The 18,278-nt window shown below is 52.3% G+C and overlaps 1 protein-coding gene across 7 annotated transcripts in view; it reads left to right on the top strand.

The window, feature by feature from the left end:
• The window catches only part of LPIN1 (lipin 1), a 110,158-nt gene that overhangs the window by 49,717 nt on the left and 42,163 nt on the right, over positions 1 to 18,278 (top strand). For 5 of the 7 annotated variants that reach the window (XM_079111541.1, XM_079111542.1, XM_079111543.1 and 2 more), the window contains exons 3-6: positions 13,222 to 13,422; positions 13,989 to 14,084; positions 15,361 to 15,668; positions 17,112 to 17,237. In XM_079111541.1, coding sequence (XP_078967667.1) covers positions 13,222 to 13,422; positions 13,989 to 14,084; positions 15,361 to 15,668; positions 17,112 to 17,237 — 731 coding nt within the window. Of the gene's footprint in view, positions 1 to 2,554; positions 2,624 to 2,681; positions 3,037 to 13,221; positions 13,423 to 13,988; positions 14,085 to 15,360; positions 15,669 to 17,111; positions 17,238 to 18,278 lie in introns of those variants that run through there. The other 2 variants (XM_079111545.1, XM_079111544.1) reach the window with 2 other exon arrangements.

Here is an 18,278-nt window from a genome sequence, read left to right as displayed (position 1 = left end):
GTGTGCCATCCTGTCTTGGGTGGATTTCTAAGCTGCTCTCTCTCCTCCCCCAACTCTGCCCTAGTGAAATGGAACCAGCTTGCCCCTGGTTCCCACCTTGTTCTTTAGGGCCCCGGCTAGGGAGTGCCCGCAGTGACGTCACTTCTTTGGAGTCGCTCAGCTGTGGACTGGCCTATAAAGGGTCCACTTCTTGGAGTGGAATTCAGTGCCTTTCTTTGAGATCCCTTCTGCGGGGGCTTCACAGAGCTAAGTGCTGATGCTGGAGCTGCGAGGAGATCAGGCAGTTGTTCACCCCGCTATGGTGGCCCCGGGAAGAGGGACGCTCACTGTCCTGCCCGTTCCAGGCATCCGGGTCAGGGGGTAGAATCCTTTAACTGTGCAATGGTTGATTTAGGAAAGTTCAGCGTTCCCAGAATCCCACAGCTGTTGTCACCAGCTGAAAGAGGGAAGGTCTGGCTTTCCATTTAGGAGATGGTGGCTCACATCTTTCTCATCTGCAAAGGACAGCCTGGAATGGTTAGGAACAATGGAGTTTCCCTGGTTTATCCTACAGCAAGTGGTTCTCAGCAAGGCAGGGCCTTCTGTCCTTGAGGGATGACACTTGGATACTGATGCGCTCACGGCATCCCTCTTAGGAGGCGGGCAGTGGCCTGCTGGGTTGCCCTCTCTGTTGTCACTGCTGGGTTAGGCGGCCACCAGATCCTTGCAGGAATGGCCACTCCTCAATTTTAGAATTTAAAAGCCATCAGCAACCCTGCCAAGTGTTTTGGGTGATGCCCTTTTTATCCTGAAAGGGAACCTGTGCTGTGAGCAGCTGCACCCCATTTCCCAGATTGTGAAACAGAGTCTCTAGAATCCAGGATGCCAGTGTTGCTCTGCCCAGGTATCACTGGGCAGCTCCTTCCAACTCCCGCACCTGAAGCAAGTTTACTCAGCCTGCGGGTCCTTCTCCTCTTCCGAGTTGGACTGAACACACCAGGTCCTGGGATTGGCCCAGGGGATCACCTCAGCTCTAGGGCTGAGTCACAGCTCAGTCACCAGCCAGGTTGCTGACAACACAGCTGAGGGCCCTCCCAGGGGGACTCCAGACGGTGAGGAATTAGAAGGGCCAGGGGCTTCAGAGAATCCAATTCGGTTTACAGCCAGGGTGTGAAATCTGACCTAGCCAGTTCTCTTCTGATTGCATGTTTGTCAAAAATGTTCTCCTGTGAGTCTGGGCAGGGCAGGGTCTAACTCCTGAATCCAGCCAGATCCTGCTAATCAGAGCTGACCTGGGGGGACCGCAGCCCAGCTCCAGCCTGCAGGCTCATTGTTCACATAATGAGGGTCTGGGGCTGGGTTTTATGTTCTTAGACCAACCCCCCCCCCCCCCCCCCCCAGTCATCAAATTTGAGTTACTCAAGAATTTTTTCAAACATTGATTCATTTAAGTAAGCTGAAGCAGGACTTCCGGAAAGGCCTGGGAGCAAGGAGGGCACCTGAGAGCTTCCTTTTGTGGCCCTGCAACCCCAGTATCTGAGAACGGAAGAGAAATCCTTGTGGCTCCCTGCGACTTGCCCTGGGCAGAGCTGGAGCACGTGCACACCCGGCCAGGTGGACAGCGGCCTCCTTACTGGACGAAGTTCTCCAGGCAGCCGCTCCCACACTCCCTCTGGAGCCAGCCTGGCCTGCCCCTCCCACTCACCTGCCAGTCCACGCATTTTCCTCCGGAATCATCCCATGCGTCCCACCTCTCACTCTGCCCATCCTCGCCAAGGTTTCCCGCAGGCCTGCCTGTCTGCAGGTATTCACTCCTGGCTCCATTTTCCACACACAACTCCCAGGCTTAAAGCGCTTGACCTGCAAGACCCCGGTACCTGGCCCTCCCGCCCTGGAGAGGCCGCCACAGCACCCCTGCGCTCCGTTGCTCCAGCTTCCAGGAAGCCCCGTCTCCCCATCTTCGTGGGCTTGGACTTCCTCATCACTGGGGTCTCAGCCCAGATGTGAGGCTGCTACTGGTCTGACTTCCTTGCTCTGTTTGTTCGGCCCCTGCCCGCCCCCTGGGGAGCGTGCGCGCCGGGGCAGGGGGCTGCTGACCTTGGGATAGCAGTGGACCGCTGTGGCATAACCAGTGTGCACCCAAAGGTGGTCAACAGCTGCCGCTTGAAGGTTGAAGAGAGGCAGGCGGAGGGTCGGAGGGGTCAAGGATGTGCCCAGGAATTCGAGGGGGAGGCTGGGAGGGCAGTGGTAGGCTCAGGGTAGGTTACCCCAGCTGATTCCCCCCTGACCCCGCTGCCGATTCTGCACACCCACCCGACTCCACGGCGTAGTTATGTCAGTCTATGAGCTTTGGCTCTGGACAGGAGGATCAGAAACTGGGCCTAAGAGACCCACCCACAGGAAAGCTAAGGCAGGCAGCTAAGTATGGGTGGCGGATCCCGCCTTCCTCCAGGGGAAGCTTCCCGCCTCCGGCCCCGGGCCCTGAAAGCGGCCTGGTTGCCGGCCTCCCGAGGCGCCCTCGCGCCGCCCCGCTCGCCCCGCCCCCGGGCGCGCGCCCCGCCCCGGCCCCGCCCCCGGGCGCGCGGCGCTGACAGCGGGCGGCGGGCTGGTGTTTGCATACAAAGGCGGCGGCGCGCGCCGGAGGGTGAGTCGGGGCCGCGTGCGGGGCCGCGCTGCGGGGGCGGGGCGGGCCGCAGCCTGGCCGGGGTCGGGGACCGAGCATCGCGGCGGCGCTCGCCCGGGACGTGGCACGGGGAGGAGGTCGGGCCGCGCGAGCATCCCTCCGGCCTGCCCTTCCGTGCGCGCCCGGAGGCCACTCCGGGACCCGGACCGGCTCGCTCCCGCCGGAGCCCCCGGGACTGCAGCGCTGAGCACCGGCCCCGAGTGCGGAGCGTTCCAGCTGCGAAGCAGTGCTCCCCGGCCGGGCGTCAGACCGGATGAAACTCTCTGGACGGAGTTAGGATCCCTGCTTTGTGACTGAGGAAACTGAGGCTCAGGGAGGTTGACCTACGTGCCCAAGGTCACACAGCCGCCGGGCATCGGGCCGGCCGGGCCCAGGTCGGTTCTCAGATTGCAGATCTCTCCTGGCAGGCCTCCGTGCACCTTTCCTGCCGCCTATTGGGCTCTAGGCCCATTACTTCCATCAGTTGCCCTGAAAACAGTTTTGGAGAAAGGCCAGGAAAACAGGGTGAAAAGTAGTGTTTTGAAAGTAATTTTACGTCGCATGGAGCAAGCATGTAGGCTGATGTTTGTGTGGTCAGTTGCTGGAGAGAGCAGAGGTCAGCCCCGGTGTTGACCACCAGGCAGAGAACTTGACCTAACACAGCTGGCAGCGTTGATTGGGAGAGGTTTTAGAACCAGCGCCTTCTCACAGGCTAAGGTGTTCGGGAAAGGTGAGCTTGGAACAGAGCGTTTAATTGGGGGTGGCTGGAAGGTGAGGATTGTGAAATGTACTCCTCCTTAGTTTCCTGATTTGGGTGTTATAAATGAAATGAAGGGGTTGAGGGATGTGTAGTAATCGAGGAATAAATGCATTTTCTCATGAATGCCTGTTTAGTTTCCTCCCAAATGTTGGGAGGGCTAAGAGTTTGCTTTATGGTTCTGTATTTTGGTAATTCTTTGCTTTGGGCTGATGTTAGTTTTATTGTCATGTGTTTGGCGTATGGTTGTGTGCTTTTGCCTCTTGTTGCTGTGGGATGAGGGTTGTTCTGTTGAGAGACCTGAGCCTGTTTCTGGCTTGGCCCTGTGTGTCCTGTCATCCCAGGGGACAGCCATCAACAGGCTCATCACCTTGGAAAAGAGCAGCTGCAAGGGGCTCATGGAAGAGGTCCAGGCATTAGGGAGGAATTCCTGGCTATTGGGGAGTCTGCCCTGGGTGGGGTGGTGATGGCTGCTGGCCTGGCCAGAAGGAAGTCTCTGGCTCTGCTTGGTTGCCAGGCCAGCTGCCCTCAGGGTCCTGGGCCAGAGGAAGGGGGAGGTCCTGAGATCGCGAGGAGAAGCAGCTGGGGCTGCCCCGGCCTGCAGGCTGGTGTGCGGATCTCGGGCTTGGCAGTTTTCACTGACTACTGGGTGGTATGGGCTACACTTCACTTCTCGGAGCCTTAAGTTCTTCATCTGTGAAGTGAAGTCAGACCATGAGATGGCTAAGGGAACAGGCACCTTGTTTCCAGAAGACCCTGGGGGATGTGCACTGAGAGGGTGGCACTTGGAACATTTTGGGAAACCCCCAGGAGATGGTGATGCAGCTGGACATCGAGGCTGGTGGTCTGACCTGTGTGCTCGTGGACTTCTCCATGACATCTCAGGAGGGAACTTGAAGCTGTGGACAGATGGCGATGAGGAAGACGCTGTTACTGCCCACAGAGTTTCCTGCAGAGAGCAAAGCCATGCTTTTCACACTTCATGGAACCCTAGTTCAATTTCGTATAAAACAAGCCCACTCAAAATCAGAATGAGGCTTGTGGGGAAGGTCCGCCAAAGTCTGAACATCCTTTCAGTGTTTTACAGGTTCTTAATTTCTGGAAAGCCCCAGTGTCTACTGGCTGGCTGTTTCTGAAATGTTTGCTTTCTAAGCTGTGGGACCATCTGGAGAGAATCCCACCCCGCCTTGGAGCTGGACTGGAGACTCTTGGCCTGGAGCTGATGGGTTGGGGCATGTGTGCCGCCTCTCTTTCTGGGTCTTCCCTTCCTCTTGTGACTCTCCTCCCTTGCTATTCTCAGCACCTTTTATTCAGCAGACAACTGAGCAGCAGCCGGGCAGGGCTGGGCTGGGGCTGGACAGTCTGGAGCATTTGGAGGCTTGTGAGGAGTTTCTGCCTGTAGTGAACTTGGAGTTAGGTACCATTGGCCATGAGAAAAATCAGTTTAGTGAGCAGACAGCATTTCTTTTTAGAAAGTGAAATAAAATTGAACAGAAAGTATCGGGAGTGCAACATACTGATCCTATTATTTTGTACAACTTGTAGTTGTGATTTGCGTGTGTGTGTGCATGTGTGTGCTGGTGTGCACGGGGCCCAGAGCCATGGCCTGACCAGGTAGAGCTTGTGGGGTGTCAGCCACCAAAGTGAGACTTGGGGAGCCTGCCTGGCTGCTCTCATGGCTCCTTGCGGGCACCTCTAAAAGGCCTCGTGGCCTCTGCAGAGCGGTGGGGTTTCCTTATTGTGGGTCCCAGTCAGAAAGCGTCTGGCAAAATGTTGGTACACCATCTAGCTGTTCCCGTAGAGCAGAGTGTTGAGTGTTCTTTGAAACTACAGGCTTTATTGTCTCATTTCTAAAATTAGGATCTCATTTCTAAAGTTGGGCATCCTGATTTTAGGAATGTGCCCTAACCACACCTTGATTTTAACACATTGATTTTAACCAGTAACATTCCTTGCCTCTGTCTTTTTGGGAAGATACAGTTTAAATACCTAAATTTAAGTATTTGCAAAATACTGTGAGGTCCCGTTTTTCATCTGGGGCCATTTATGACCAAGGGGTTGTCACCTGGTTTTTATATGGTGTACTTTGAAAACTATTTTACATGAGCTACTTCTCAGCCCTCTGGTCTGGTGGCTATGATTGATATCATCCATTTTATAGATGTGAAACTGATGCCGCCAGGTTAGGAAGCTGCCCAGGCCACAGGATTAGTGGGAGGAGGAACAGGGATTCTCCCTGCGGCCTGTGCACCGCCCTGGGAGCTGAACCATCTCCTCTGGGCAGCAGGGCTCCTGAGCACCCAGGGGGCATTCGCCCTGTGCTAGCGCCGGGTGGGTGGAGTAGAGGCTGCAGGAGAAGAACGTGCTTTTGACCGAGACTATGTGGACAGAGGCCTCTCACAGGAGTGCGAGGAGATCCTGTCTTTGCATCCTCCCAGGAGAAACAAAGTCCTGTGATCGATAAATGAGTGAAATGGTTAAAGCAAAGGATCCGTGTCTGAACCTGGGCCATGTTGTGAGCACATGGCCAAGTGCAGCGGTCACTCTGACCCTAGATGTCTCCATCCCGCTGTCCCAGCCCTTTGTGTTCCTTGGCAGGAGCCCGAGGACATGGTCTCCTGGGTTCATAATACTCAAGCGTTGCAAAATCCCAATACCGGAGGAGCCAAGTGGTCCCCCAGCTGACTTTGGGTCAGAGCAGGGTTCCCCGGCACCCCTTTTTGTTCTGTGGTTTCAGTGACAGGGAGACACTCAGATGGAGTAGACTGGAGTTCTCCACCTCCCTCGCCCCTCCGTTCTCTGAGGTCATTAAAAGTTGATGTTAAAATGAGAGGTGTGCTGGGAAGAACCCGAAGCGGGAGCGAGCACGGGCTGCAGGGTCATCCCCGTGTTTTTGGTGCACGTCAGAAGTGTGAATGGGGTGCTGGCAATGGGTCATGTTGTGTCAGCTCCACTCCTTACCCACTCAGCGTGCGCCTTTCATGTTAGGGTTTATGGAGTGACGTCTCCCTTCCCCATTTTTAATGTCTCCATGGTATTCCATCCTGTGGTTGTTTAAATCGGCTTTTTCACTGCGGTGACTGAAAAATCTGACCAGAACCATTGTAGAGGAAGAAAAGTTGAGGGCTCTCGTGGTTTCAAAGGTCTTAGTCCATAGGAGGCTGGCTCCTTTCCTCGGGGCTTGGGAGGAGGCTGAACATCATGGCGGAAGAGTGTGGCAGAGGGGAGCAGCTCACATGATGATCAGAAGCAGAGAGAGACTCCACTTGTGGATACAAAACATATATACCCCAAAGCCATGCCCCAAATGCCTCACTTCCTCCAGCCACACCCCGCCTGCCTTCTTACCACTCAATTAATCCCACTCAATTAATCGGGAGATTAATTCACTGATTGGGTTAAGGCTTTCATAACCCAATCCTTTCTCCTCTGCCCCTTCTTGCATTGTCTCATATGAGCTTTTGGAGACACCACATCTAAACCATAACATTCTGCTTCCAGCTCCCAAAATCTCACACTCATCTGACAATGCAAAATATATTTAGTCCATTTCCAAGAGTCCCCATAGTCTCAACAGTTTCACGATTGCTCAGAGTTCAAGTCCAAAGTCTTCTCTGAGACTCAAGTCAATCTTTCATTGTGAGCTCCTGTAAAATTAAAAGCAAATTACAAGTATCCAATATATAATGGTACAGAGTAAACATTTTCATTCACAAAGTCAGGAGTATGGAAAGAAGGGTTAGGACCAAAGTGAAATTAAAATCCAGCTAGGCAGACAAGTCCCGAAGCTCCATGTCTGGCATCTGGGGCACATGGCATCTTGGTGTTCTCTCTAAAGGGCTTGCCTAACTCTGCCCTGTGGCCATGTTGGTTGCAGCCCAAGTGGCCTCTCTGTTGGCTTGCCTCTGCTTGATTCCTGCAGCTTTCCTAGGACGATGTCCCATGTTACTGGCATTTCTTAATCTCGGGGTTCTCCACTGCAGCTTTGGCTTCCTCCTCACATCTCCACACTTTAACTTCTCAGGGGATGCCCACAGGGAATCTGACCCTGCTGCGCTTTTCCTGGCCTCCCAGGCCTCCCTTTGAAATCTTAGTGGAAACCTCCTTGACCCCTAACTCCAGCATCCCACATTCCTGAAGAATCAGCACCCTATGGTTGATACCAGGGTCTGTTGCCATCCCAAGCAGTAGCCAAGCCTCCAGGGACCCTGGCTGCAGCAGCCTTTGAGTGTCTGGGTGGCTGAGCATGTTGAAAAAAACCTTCTAGGCCCCCCTTGTGCAAGAAGGATGCTCCAGTGGTCTCGACTCAAGAGAATTTTTACTTTTACTTCCTTGAGTCTTCAATGGGTGTGGTCTTGCCAGCTCCTAAGATGTCCTCAAGCCGTCTTTCTTATCATCTTGGGCAAAGTCTAGCATTTCTTTAGGGGCAGTAATATCTTTAACAACTTCAACTGCCTTAGCCCCAGTTTTACTCCCACCTTTCAAGTCCCAAGTTTTTCAGATCTTTCTGCTCTGCTTTCTGTTGCTGATTATCACAATATATTTGGCAAAAAGCCACCATCAATATCCATGCCACTGCCTGAATACCATGCTTCTTAGATAGTTCTTCTGCCAGATTAAGAAGTCCACGACTTTTAAAATAAGCTTCACAGAAAGTCTCAGGACACGGGCAAAATGTGGACAACTTCTCAGCCAGAGCATAACGTGAATGGCCTCTACTCCTATTACTAATAGTGTCCTTCTTTTCCTCTTGAGCCCTGTCTTCACTGTTCACAGTCTTTTTGACATTTTGGTCTTCTGAGCTCCCACCAGAATTGGCCATTAAGCTCCACCTACAACAATCTGAAGCATTTTCAGCTTGGCTAAACTTCTCAAAATTCCTCTGACCAATTCCAAAACGTTCCAGAAGCTTCTCAACCACATGGTCAGGTAAGTCATATCAGTGACCCCACTCCTGATACCAATTTCTGTTTTAGTCAGCTTCTTTGCTGCTATGACTAAAAGATGTGACCAGAACAACTGTAGAGAAGGAAAAGTTTATTTGAGGGCTCACGGTTTCAGAGGTCTTAGTCAGAGGCTGGCTCCACAACTTGGGGCTCAAGGTGAGGCACCTCACCTCCTCTAGTCACACCCCACCTGCCTGCAGTTACCACTCAATCCCATCAGGTGATTAATTCACCCGTTGATTTAAGGCTCTCATAACCCAATCATTTCTCCTCAGCACCTTCTTGCACGCACGTGAGCTTTAGGGGGATACCTAACATCCAAACCATAACAGTGGTGTAGGTGGTAGTTTATTAATCCAGAGTCATGTAGATATTTAAGTTATTCCTAATTTTCCCTATCACAAAGAGACAGCAATTACTGTCTTTGGCCTTGGCTCTTGCTGTGTCTAGAGGATCACTTCCTAGCAGTGGAATTGCTGGGGTTTGCTAGCACGTGTGTATGAAAGGATAGCTGTTGCCACAGAGTTGACCCCATCAATGACCCTGTGAGGAGTGGGTGTTTTTGATTCCTGCGTCCCCAACCCAGCAGTTCTTAGGAAATGCTTTGATTTTGGACCATCTAAAGGCCGTCTTTGACTTGCACACATCTGTGAATGGTGTTATCTTCTTGTATATTATTGACCAGATGTGTTTCTTCTTGTGAACTCTTTATAAATTTTGCTTGTTTTTTCCATTGGGTTGGCCTGAGGCCATCTTAAACTGACCTTGATATTCCAGAAGCAGAAGGGGATAGCAGAACTTGTGGGGCAGTGAGTGCTGTGGCAGAGCTTTTGAATTTTGGCACAGGTTCCAAGAAAGCAGTGTTTCTTGGCAATTTGTGAAGCCTGGAGATGGATTCTTCCAAGTGTGGACTACAGAATCTTCTAATGTAACAGCTAGGTGAGGAGTTCCAAGACCCTGTCCCTGTGCCCTTCTGGGATGGCGTGGGGTTGGAGTGTCGATGTCCTTGGGTGTCTGTAGTTGCCAGGAGTTGTACAGATCAATTACAGGGTGTCACCTACCATCCTGCGTGGGGGCCTCGAAGGAAGAGCTCCCTCTGCTGAGCTCCACGTTTATCTAGGCAGAATTTGCCTAGGGAAGAACATCCACAGGTCTAAACTGGAAGCTGCATGCTCGACAAGAACAAGAACTTACGTGCTTTCATAACCTCAGAGTTTCTCAGAAAGCCCACAGCCCAGCTCTGAGAACCCAGTCTGGCCAGAGGAGTTCTGGCCATGTTTGACTGGATTCACCATCAAAAAGCTTTTAAACTAGGGGCCGTGGAACCTGCCTCAAGTGGCGCCCCGTGAGATTGGAACGGCCAGGTTTTAAGGCAGCGTGGTAAGGGGGCTGCGTGCAGGCTCTCAGGCTGTGCACCGAGAGTGTAAGCATTTCGTTTTGTTCTCTGTGGTCTGTACTCACCTTCTGTTACTTTGAGGTTATTAAAATAATTTCTTCTTCTAAACAAACACTCCCCTTACTGCCTGGTCAGGTATCTTCCAACTCCAGGAAACCGGATGTAAAGACTGATGAGATCATCTGAGACCACGGCATGTTAGCAGCCAGCCCGTCTAGCTTCTTATCTTTAGGCAAATTGAATTAATTGGATTAATTTCTTCCTTGAATCTTTTACTTCACATGCAATCGGAGGAAGTAAAATTTGGGAATTTACACCCAACTGGTTTGTTCTTGTAATCTTTAACTATTTGTGGAGTATTTATTCAGAAGAGAACCTGGGAGGGGGACGGAGAAAGGAGAGCCCTGGGTGCCCCCCGCACTTGTGCACCCTGAGCCATGCAGGTGCCTGGGCGACTGGGCTCACCCTGGCCCCTTAAAGGACACTGTCTATCTTGTGCCTCCTGGGGCGGCATTACCCTCCACCCCAGGTGGATGACAAAGAAGATTTTTAGCCAAATGGTGTTCATTTTCCTGGAACGAGCTCTGGTCCATACAGTGTTCTCCCTTCCCTCTTCAGAAAACATTGTGGTGAAGTACACATAAGATAAAATTTATCGTGTGCTTGTTTAACTGTCGAGTAGGTTTCCTGCTTCCACCCGGGCGTTTTCAGATCTGCAGAGGAGCTGTCCAAAGCGGGGAGCGCTGCAGATATCATCCAGGGACTAACAGCAGTTGTGACATTGCCTTCTGGCCACTTGCAGTAGGAAAGTTCTCCAGCCTCAACTAGTGGCACCCAGAGTGGGTGAGCAAGCACAAAATCAGTCTTGGCTTGGGCTGCCACCGAGCGCTGCTGGGCACCCGGGGAGCTCTGCCCATGGCCCTGCCCGGCGAGGGCTTGTTTCCTTAACACAGGCCCCGGGAGCAGTGATGTGCTCAGGATCCTCCCAGTTTGAGATTTTTCAGATTCTGTGAGATCACCTTGAGTTTGCTCACTCCTAGGGGGAGGGATGCTTTGTTTCGGAAGACAGGAGGGCAGAGCAACAATTAGTTTATATTATTAAACACACCTCTTGGGTTGCTAAGTGTGAAGGAGTGCAGCTTTTATCTGGGACTGATTAGAGCTGAAATTGGACCTTGCAGGTCATCCAGGCCTCGTGCCCAGGGAAGCTGGGCTGCAGAGATGTGCAACACCATTCCATATGCATGAAAAACAGCAGTCCTACTTAGCAGCAGAGGCCTGGGCTGGGCCCTGGTCTCATCATTCAGTGATAAGCATAGTCTGCACGTATATAAGGTTGATGAGATTGGAGAAGTCCTGGGGACGGGAGAGGAACTAGACAGAAGCCAGTCACGGCCGCTTCAGAATCCGAAGACCCAATTTCCAGTCTCACACTGGACTCCGAGCCTATGATCTTGGTGTTTGCTGCACTTGGGCTTGTGTCCAGCTTCCTCTCTGAAGGGTCTCGTACCTGCAGAGTTCTTGAGAGAGTCACCTGGGAATGAGATGTGCAGGGCAGAAACTGTGCAGAATGCCTTTGATACTGCGCACACGCAGTGTAGCTTCTGGGGTGATGATTTCTTTTATAGAGAGATTCACTATAAGAAGGACCAGGGTTACAGAGAGATTTTTATGTTGTACATCTTTTCAGGACCCTCGCCTTCTCATGAAGTTAGGTAAACCTGCCCTGCCAGCCAACTTATAAAAGTTGTGTGTTGGTATTTTCATATACAGGGGACTTGCATTAGGACAGATTGACAGCTCTGACATTTATCTGTTTGAGAGGGAAGGCAGATCTGAGCCCCTCAGATGTGTTGGCTACAGGATCTGCTGGATTCCTCAGCGGTGGTGGGAAGCGGATCATTTTGGAGCCTCACCTAAAATCACAAAGGATTTCTGTGCTCTTTTCTTGCAGGCTTCGTTCATTACTTCTAGGTCCCTGGCCTGTTCTCAGGCAGAACTCAGTGAGCAGTTCTCTGTCCCCAGCATGCAGGGCATCTGGCCTGCCATCTCTGGGTGCCAGTTTCCTCCTCTGTAAACAGGTGTATAACTTGTACTTCTGCCCAGTTCATAGGGTTGAGGCGAGGCTTGCACAAGGTACTTTTCTTTTTTAAACTAGGAAGGCCAGGGTTTGATCAGTGAGAACAGTAAAGAAAACTATTTGCTCTCACACAGTACTCTGACTCCAGATGTGTGGGTCTCTACCATGGCAAGCATTTCTCCAGTTCTCAGCAGATACCAGCGGGTCCTGTGTCACCTGGAGCTAGCGTCACATCCTGCAAGTGACAGGCTCGGCCCATGAGACTGCACCCATGTCAGATGCCACCTGTAAACTGTGGCCTCCTGCATTTCTAAGTGACTGGCTATCAACTGGGGCTTCCAGGACCTGCTCTGGGTCTCTTTCCTAGGTCACACCTCCTCTAGCATGTAAACACAGCAACACTGACTCTTAGATATGTGTGTGTTGCTTCTCAATCCATCCCAAGTCTTCAGGTTCCCACAGGGAGCAAGGGTCCATGTCTTAATATGTATTTTTATTTTTAATTAAAACACAGCAATTGTAATGTTTATGGGCTACCATGTGACACTAGTACATGCATGTAATGTGTAATGGTCTGGTCGAGGTAACCAGCATATCTGTCACCTCAGACATGTCATTTCATTGTGTTGGGAAGATTCAAAATTCTTTCTACTAGCTATTTTGAAATACTCAGTTTTCAAAATTCATTATTTTGAAATATTCAATGAATTGTTGTGAACTCTAGTGTCGGGCTGTGCTGTCGAGCATTTGAAGTTACTCTCCCTTCCCTCCTTCCTCTGCCCCAGGGCTGCGTCTTTTTCTGTGGATATGTGCTCTGAATGTTTGCAGAGCCCTGAATGTCTGTTTGCAGAGTGGCTGGCGAGAGGCTGGTGGTGCAGGCAGGTGGCAGCATGGTGTGCTTGTCCCTCCAGCGGTGGGAGGAAAGTCCGCAGGCCAGGACCCGTCTGGGAACCGTTAGAGATGTGAAGTCGCTGCTTCCCTTCCAGGTGGAAGTAGTCATGTGTCTTTCAGCTACTGCTAGTGAGTGCCCGCCTGCCTGGCACAGTGGGGGAGCCAGCTGTCTCCAGTAGAGCCCGTTTAGTGGGAGACCTGGGCATAGCGGCAGAGCGGGCACAGGTGGTAGCACCATGAGGCTTCGCAGACCAGCCTCACGGGCCAGAGAAGACAGCCTGGTGACACCTGCAGTTCATCTTCATGGGGCTGGGGTCTCTGGGCTGGGCCCTGCCTGGGTGGAGGGTGCTGGTCTTGCTGGTGGTGGTAGGTGTGTGGAGAACATTCCAGAAACAAAATGAGCTGAGCAGTGTGAAAGTGGAATGTGTGATTTTGGACAGGGAAGCGTTCGCTTTGATTGGCTCTGGTGGCTGCCCGGGTTAACGGTGTCCTGTCTCTGCTGTCTCCCAGGCTCAGACCATGAATTACGTCGGGCAGCTGGCGGGCCAGGTGTTTGTCACTGTGAAGGAGCTCTACAAGGGGCTGAACCCTGCCACTCTGTCGGGATGCATCGACATCATCGTCGTCCGGCAGCCCAACGGGAGCCTGCAGTGCTCCCCCTTCCACGTCCGCTTCGGGAAGATGGGGGTTCTGCGTTCCCGGGAGAAAGTGGTGAGACTGGGGCCCGGGCAGCCCGGGCCCCGCCCTCCTGGAGGGCAGCACCGCACCCCTGCTGTCCCACACGCTGAGCTCCGAGAGCTCTCCCTTGGAAATGGTGGTTCCCTGAATTGACAGTCACTAATTCAGGCTCCAGTGGCTGTGGCTGAGTCGGTTACTCTGAAAGGTAGTGGCACATGCCACAGTTGATCAGGCCTGGGTTCTGTGGCTCAGGGCTGGCCCGCCTCTGCTCCCTGTGGCCAGCGGCCTCCACTGGAAGGCTCAGAGGCTGTGCTGGAGTCTCCGGGACCAGGAACTGCCTGGGGCATGTTGGTTGTGGTCTGAGGTCCAACTGAATCGCCAGCCAGCTGTGGGACATTGAGTCCAGCCCCTATGATAGAAAAGGAGCCACTGACCAGCAGGTGGGCTCCGGGGGCTTCTCCATCCTGGTCTCCTCCCTCCTGGTCAGGGGCTCTTCTGAACCCAGAAGCTCAGTGCTGGGGCATTCACTCTGGACGGGGCAGAGGTGTGTGGGAGGTGTCCTGGGGGGTCCTGTGTTCCTAACCGCGCCTTCCCCTCAGGTCGACATAGAAATCAACGGCCAATCTGTGGATTTGCACATGAAGTTGGGCGATAACGGAGAAGCGTTTTTTGTTCAAGAGACTGATAACGATCAGGTGAGGAAGGCTGGTGGTCAGGGTCATTTTCCACATTTTGAGCTTTGCCTTTTTCTTTTCATTAAGATTTTAACTTTTGATTATTCTATTTTTTATTTTGTTGCTTATGGTTTGGTATCATAGCTAGGACTCCTTTGCCAAACCCAAGGCTGCAGAGATTGACTGCTGTTTTCTTCCACGACCAACAAAACCACTAATTTTTGAAGTTTTTTGTAGGTACTAGGGTTTGAACACACGCCCCGCTCGTGATAGGCAGGCGCTCCCTCTGAGCTGTACCCCCGCCCCCTGGAACTCTTCCTCACTGATGGGGTCTGTGTAGTGATTCCTCCATGAAGTCCTCCTGGACTGATCCCTTTGTGGGCAGACGGCATGATGAAAAGGAAGGCTGCCCTGGCTCCAGGCTCTAAAGTGAACGTACCGCCTGCAATGCTGGTGTTTCTGTGAGGTCTGCCCGAGGGAGCAGCGGCTCAGGGGGTCTGAGCTCTGGTCCTGCACTTTGTCTTCTGTGATGGCCCTGTGGCCGTCAGGGACCCTGCTGCCGGCTCTGTGTGTCATGCGAAGGCCCCGAGGGTTCCTGTTGGTTCCCGGGTGCCTGGCGGGACCTCTTTCTGTTTGAGCTGTGCCACTTGCACATTCAACCTGTTCACGCCTCCTAGGCTGAAAGAAGGTTGTGGGCCAGGATGTCGCGGATGCTGCACCCCACGATGGCCTGCTCACCAGTGCCTCACTGGGCGTCTGTGGGTTCCTGGGAGGCTGGAAGCTGGGGCTGTGTCCTGCCCCACTGATTGTGGACAGTGCTGGCTCACATAACATGAAGAAAAATATAAAGAAGTTAAAAAGTTGAAAAAAGAATAAATAAAAAAAAATATTTAAAAAGCAGACACACACACACACACACACACACACACACACACACACACACACATTCTCTCTGTCTTCTGCCCCCTCCCCCACATTGACACCCACAACAAAGCGCAGAGCTGAGAGTCCCCTTCCCAGCACCGGGTGACGACCTGGAGCCCTTCCTTTTTCTCTGTGCTCTGGGTATTTTGGGTGAAGTGGAATGTTGGTGGCTTGCAATCACTGGCTCTTGCTTTATTTTGTTATAATTATGTGAATCCAGGGTTCTGTACAGAATGGCAGTTGACAAATTGTTGACCTGGCCATGATGTGTGGTCTGCCTGCCCTGCTGGGGCCCTTTCTGAATAGCCTCTGGCTGGGTCCTGCTCCTTTAGTCCAAATTAACAGGACTCTTGCAAATGTGTCCTTTCTCCAGGAAGTGATCCCCATGTACCTGGCCACCTCTCCCATTCTGTCAGAAGGAGCTTCGAGAATGGAGGCCCAGCTGAAGAGGAACTCGGCAGACAGAGTGAGGAGCCTGGATCCTGGGACGCCCACCCAGGTTGTGTCCCCCAGCGAGACCCCGTCCAGCAGCTCCTTGGTAAAGAAGAGACGGAAGAGGAGGAGGAAGTCCCAGCTGGACAGCCTGAAGAGGGACGACAACACCAACACGTCCGAGGACGAGGACATGTTTCCCATCGAGATGAGCTCCGACGAGGATGCGGGGCCGCTGGACGGCAGCAGGTGGGGCCAAGGAGGGCGGCCCGTGGGTCGGAGGGAGTAGCTTTTAAGATGGTTTTTATGAGCTCTTGTTTTCTCCTCAGAATTTCTGTTCTTCTCTGAGGCTCTTGGGACTGGCTTTTGCAATCGGGTGTCCTGAGCGGGTCAAGATTCTGTGTAGCTTCTCCCTGGGAGAGGGTTGGAGAGGGCAGCTTCTTGGCCCACCATTTCCGCTCTGCAGAGTAGAACCGGGAAACAGGGCTGAGCAGATGAGCAATTTGTGGACCAAGTCGTTTCTGCAGAACCTCGTTATTTTTTGGTGCTAGGGATGGAACCCAGGGCCTCAGAAGGCGCTGACCACGAGCTCTTAGCTCTTTTTTGAGCGTCAGCTATGCACGTGGCAGTTGGGCTGTTTGCAGTCTGGCTGACGTGTGACAGGCTTAGGGTTAAAAGGTTGAGCGCTTGCTCAGTTTCATCCATGTGCTGCTTACTTTTTAATTTAGGCTGGGCCCAAAGTTGAATGGGTGTTTTTCCCCCTATTTTTCTTTGTTTCTAAGAATGTAGTGACATTCTGTTTTTATATATTGCTGTTTTGGTGAAAAATGCCAGTTTTGGAAGAGAAAACCCATTTTCAAAGAATACTTGCTGTTTCTGATTTTTATATGATTTAGTGTTCGTTTTGATAATCGTTTTTACATCTTGTTAACATACATAGGGGATAAAGAACATCAGGAGTGTCCCTGCTTCCTTGTTCGGGATAGAATTCATTGTTTTCTGGTAAAAGATACAGGTGGGTGGGCGGTGATGCTCTTCCAGGCTGCGTGGATGCAGAGTGGGGGCTGGGCTTGCCCTTGCACCCTGGCTGGCGCTGCGTTCTGGAACTGGCTGCAGGTGTTTGGGGCCCCATCCTAGGTGCGGGCAGGTGGCCTCTGCAGGAGCGCCTCACATTCTGCAGCGAGCGTGCTCTTGCCTCCGAGATCGGGCAGCGTGGCTCTCCCCATGTGATGAAAAGATACATTTGGTTGATGTCATTTATTTCTTCTGTGCAACAGAGCGTGGTCTGTGTGGCCCTGCAGTTAGGAGGCAGCGCCACCTGCACGTGGCAAGGGTTTTGTAACTCCTGGGTCTGGCTTTGACCTGGATCTGCCCCTCAGCTGTTCATGAGGCGAAATGCAGAGGGCGACAGTGAGCTGCCCCACTGGGCCAGGAGAGCAGGGTGGGCAGTGTGTCTGAGTCCAAGTGCTCAAACAAAGTCGTTTTCAATTTGTGACTCCGCCAGACACTCAAATGCATTTATTTGTGCTTCTCTCTCTCTTTCTCTCTCCACTGCCTGGAATATGCCTGAGTGTTTATAAGATGTCCCGCTAGTCGATGAAGTACTAGAGATAATCAAGAAAAAACTTGGAACTTGACTTTAATATGAATCTGTCACGGGCAGTTCTTTGACTCTAACCTTTTTCCCTCCAGAACTCTTTCTAGTGACATACCACCATTCCAAGATGAGGTTCCCAAGGAAAACCTCCCCTCGGTCAGGCCTTATCCCCAGTCGGCATCATACCCCAATTCAGATCGAGAGTGGTCCCCCAACCCCAGGTGAGTGGCCTGTGTGTGTTGTGGTTCACCCGTCCCTGTCCAAAGAGTTAGGAGTCACTTATAGGAAGCATGTCAAAGAAAATAATGAAATATAAATAAGCAAAGAAAACAATTAGGACCAGAAAAACTGCAATGTAGAGTAGGAGGTACAGATCAAAACCAGAACATGTGCCGATCACAGACTTCCATCTCGTGCCTGAATTCATCCACGATGTGTTGCCTAGTTAGCTGTCTGCAGGTGATGCTGAAGGAAAAATGCTGGATAGTTATGAAGTGCTGATCGTCAGCAGGAGACAGGGTGGCAGAGGCTGGTGAGGTCCTTGGCTCTGAAGTCAGGTTGAGAGAGAGGTTCCTGCGGGCCTGCTGAGGTCATCCAGGCTGCTACAGTGACTGCTTACCCTACACCCAGCCCTTGCTGCTGGAATCAAGAGTGCACCGTATTTCCCTGAGCCAAACTTGCTGGCTGGCTGGGAGGCCCAGGCGGACTTGAGCTGCTAGCTGTGCAGAGGGCCTTCCTGAAGACTCCACAGACTTAATCGGGGAAGCCTAGGAGAATACATGAGCCCTTTCACCTGATTTTCCCAAGGATTGGGGAGGGGGATGGCTCTGAATTGTGTGTTCTCATAGGGGCAGTATCACCCCCGTTGGGGTGAAAACTGGTTCTTGAGTGGCAAACAGATCCTAGATATTAGCAAGACTTGTGATTTCTAAAGGGACATGGCATTGGAATGCCACAGCGAAGTCAGACTACTGATTTCTTGAATGCTCAGGGGTGTGGTGGTAATGAAAAAAAAAATAAATAAATAAAAAGGGTGAGAGGCCCCGGTCTGCAGACAGTCACATCCTTTCTTCTGGAGTAGTCTGGGGTGGGGGGTCGAGCTCCGGCAGCTCCTTGGGCTGCAGAGGCCCCAATCCAAGGCTGGACTCATCAAAGTGCCCTCCTGGTTCTGGGTGGCTCAGGGTAATCAAGAGTGAGGCAGCAGTGGGTGCTGGGTAGGTGTGTCCTGTGCCTGTCCCCAGCCAGGCCTGGCAGCCAGGGTG

Source organism: Sciurus vulgaris, assembly GCF_902686455.1.
Source record: "Sciurus vulgaris genome assembly, chromosome: 14".
Lineage (NCBI taxonomy): Eukaryota > Metazoa > Chordata > Mammalia > Rodentia > Sciuridae > Sciurus > Sciurus vulgaris.
The sequence above is the reverse complement of the archived record's forward strand: the minus strand, read 5'-3'. Positions and strand labels throughout refer to the sequence as shown.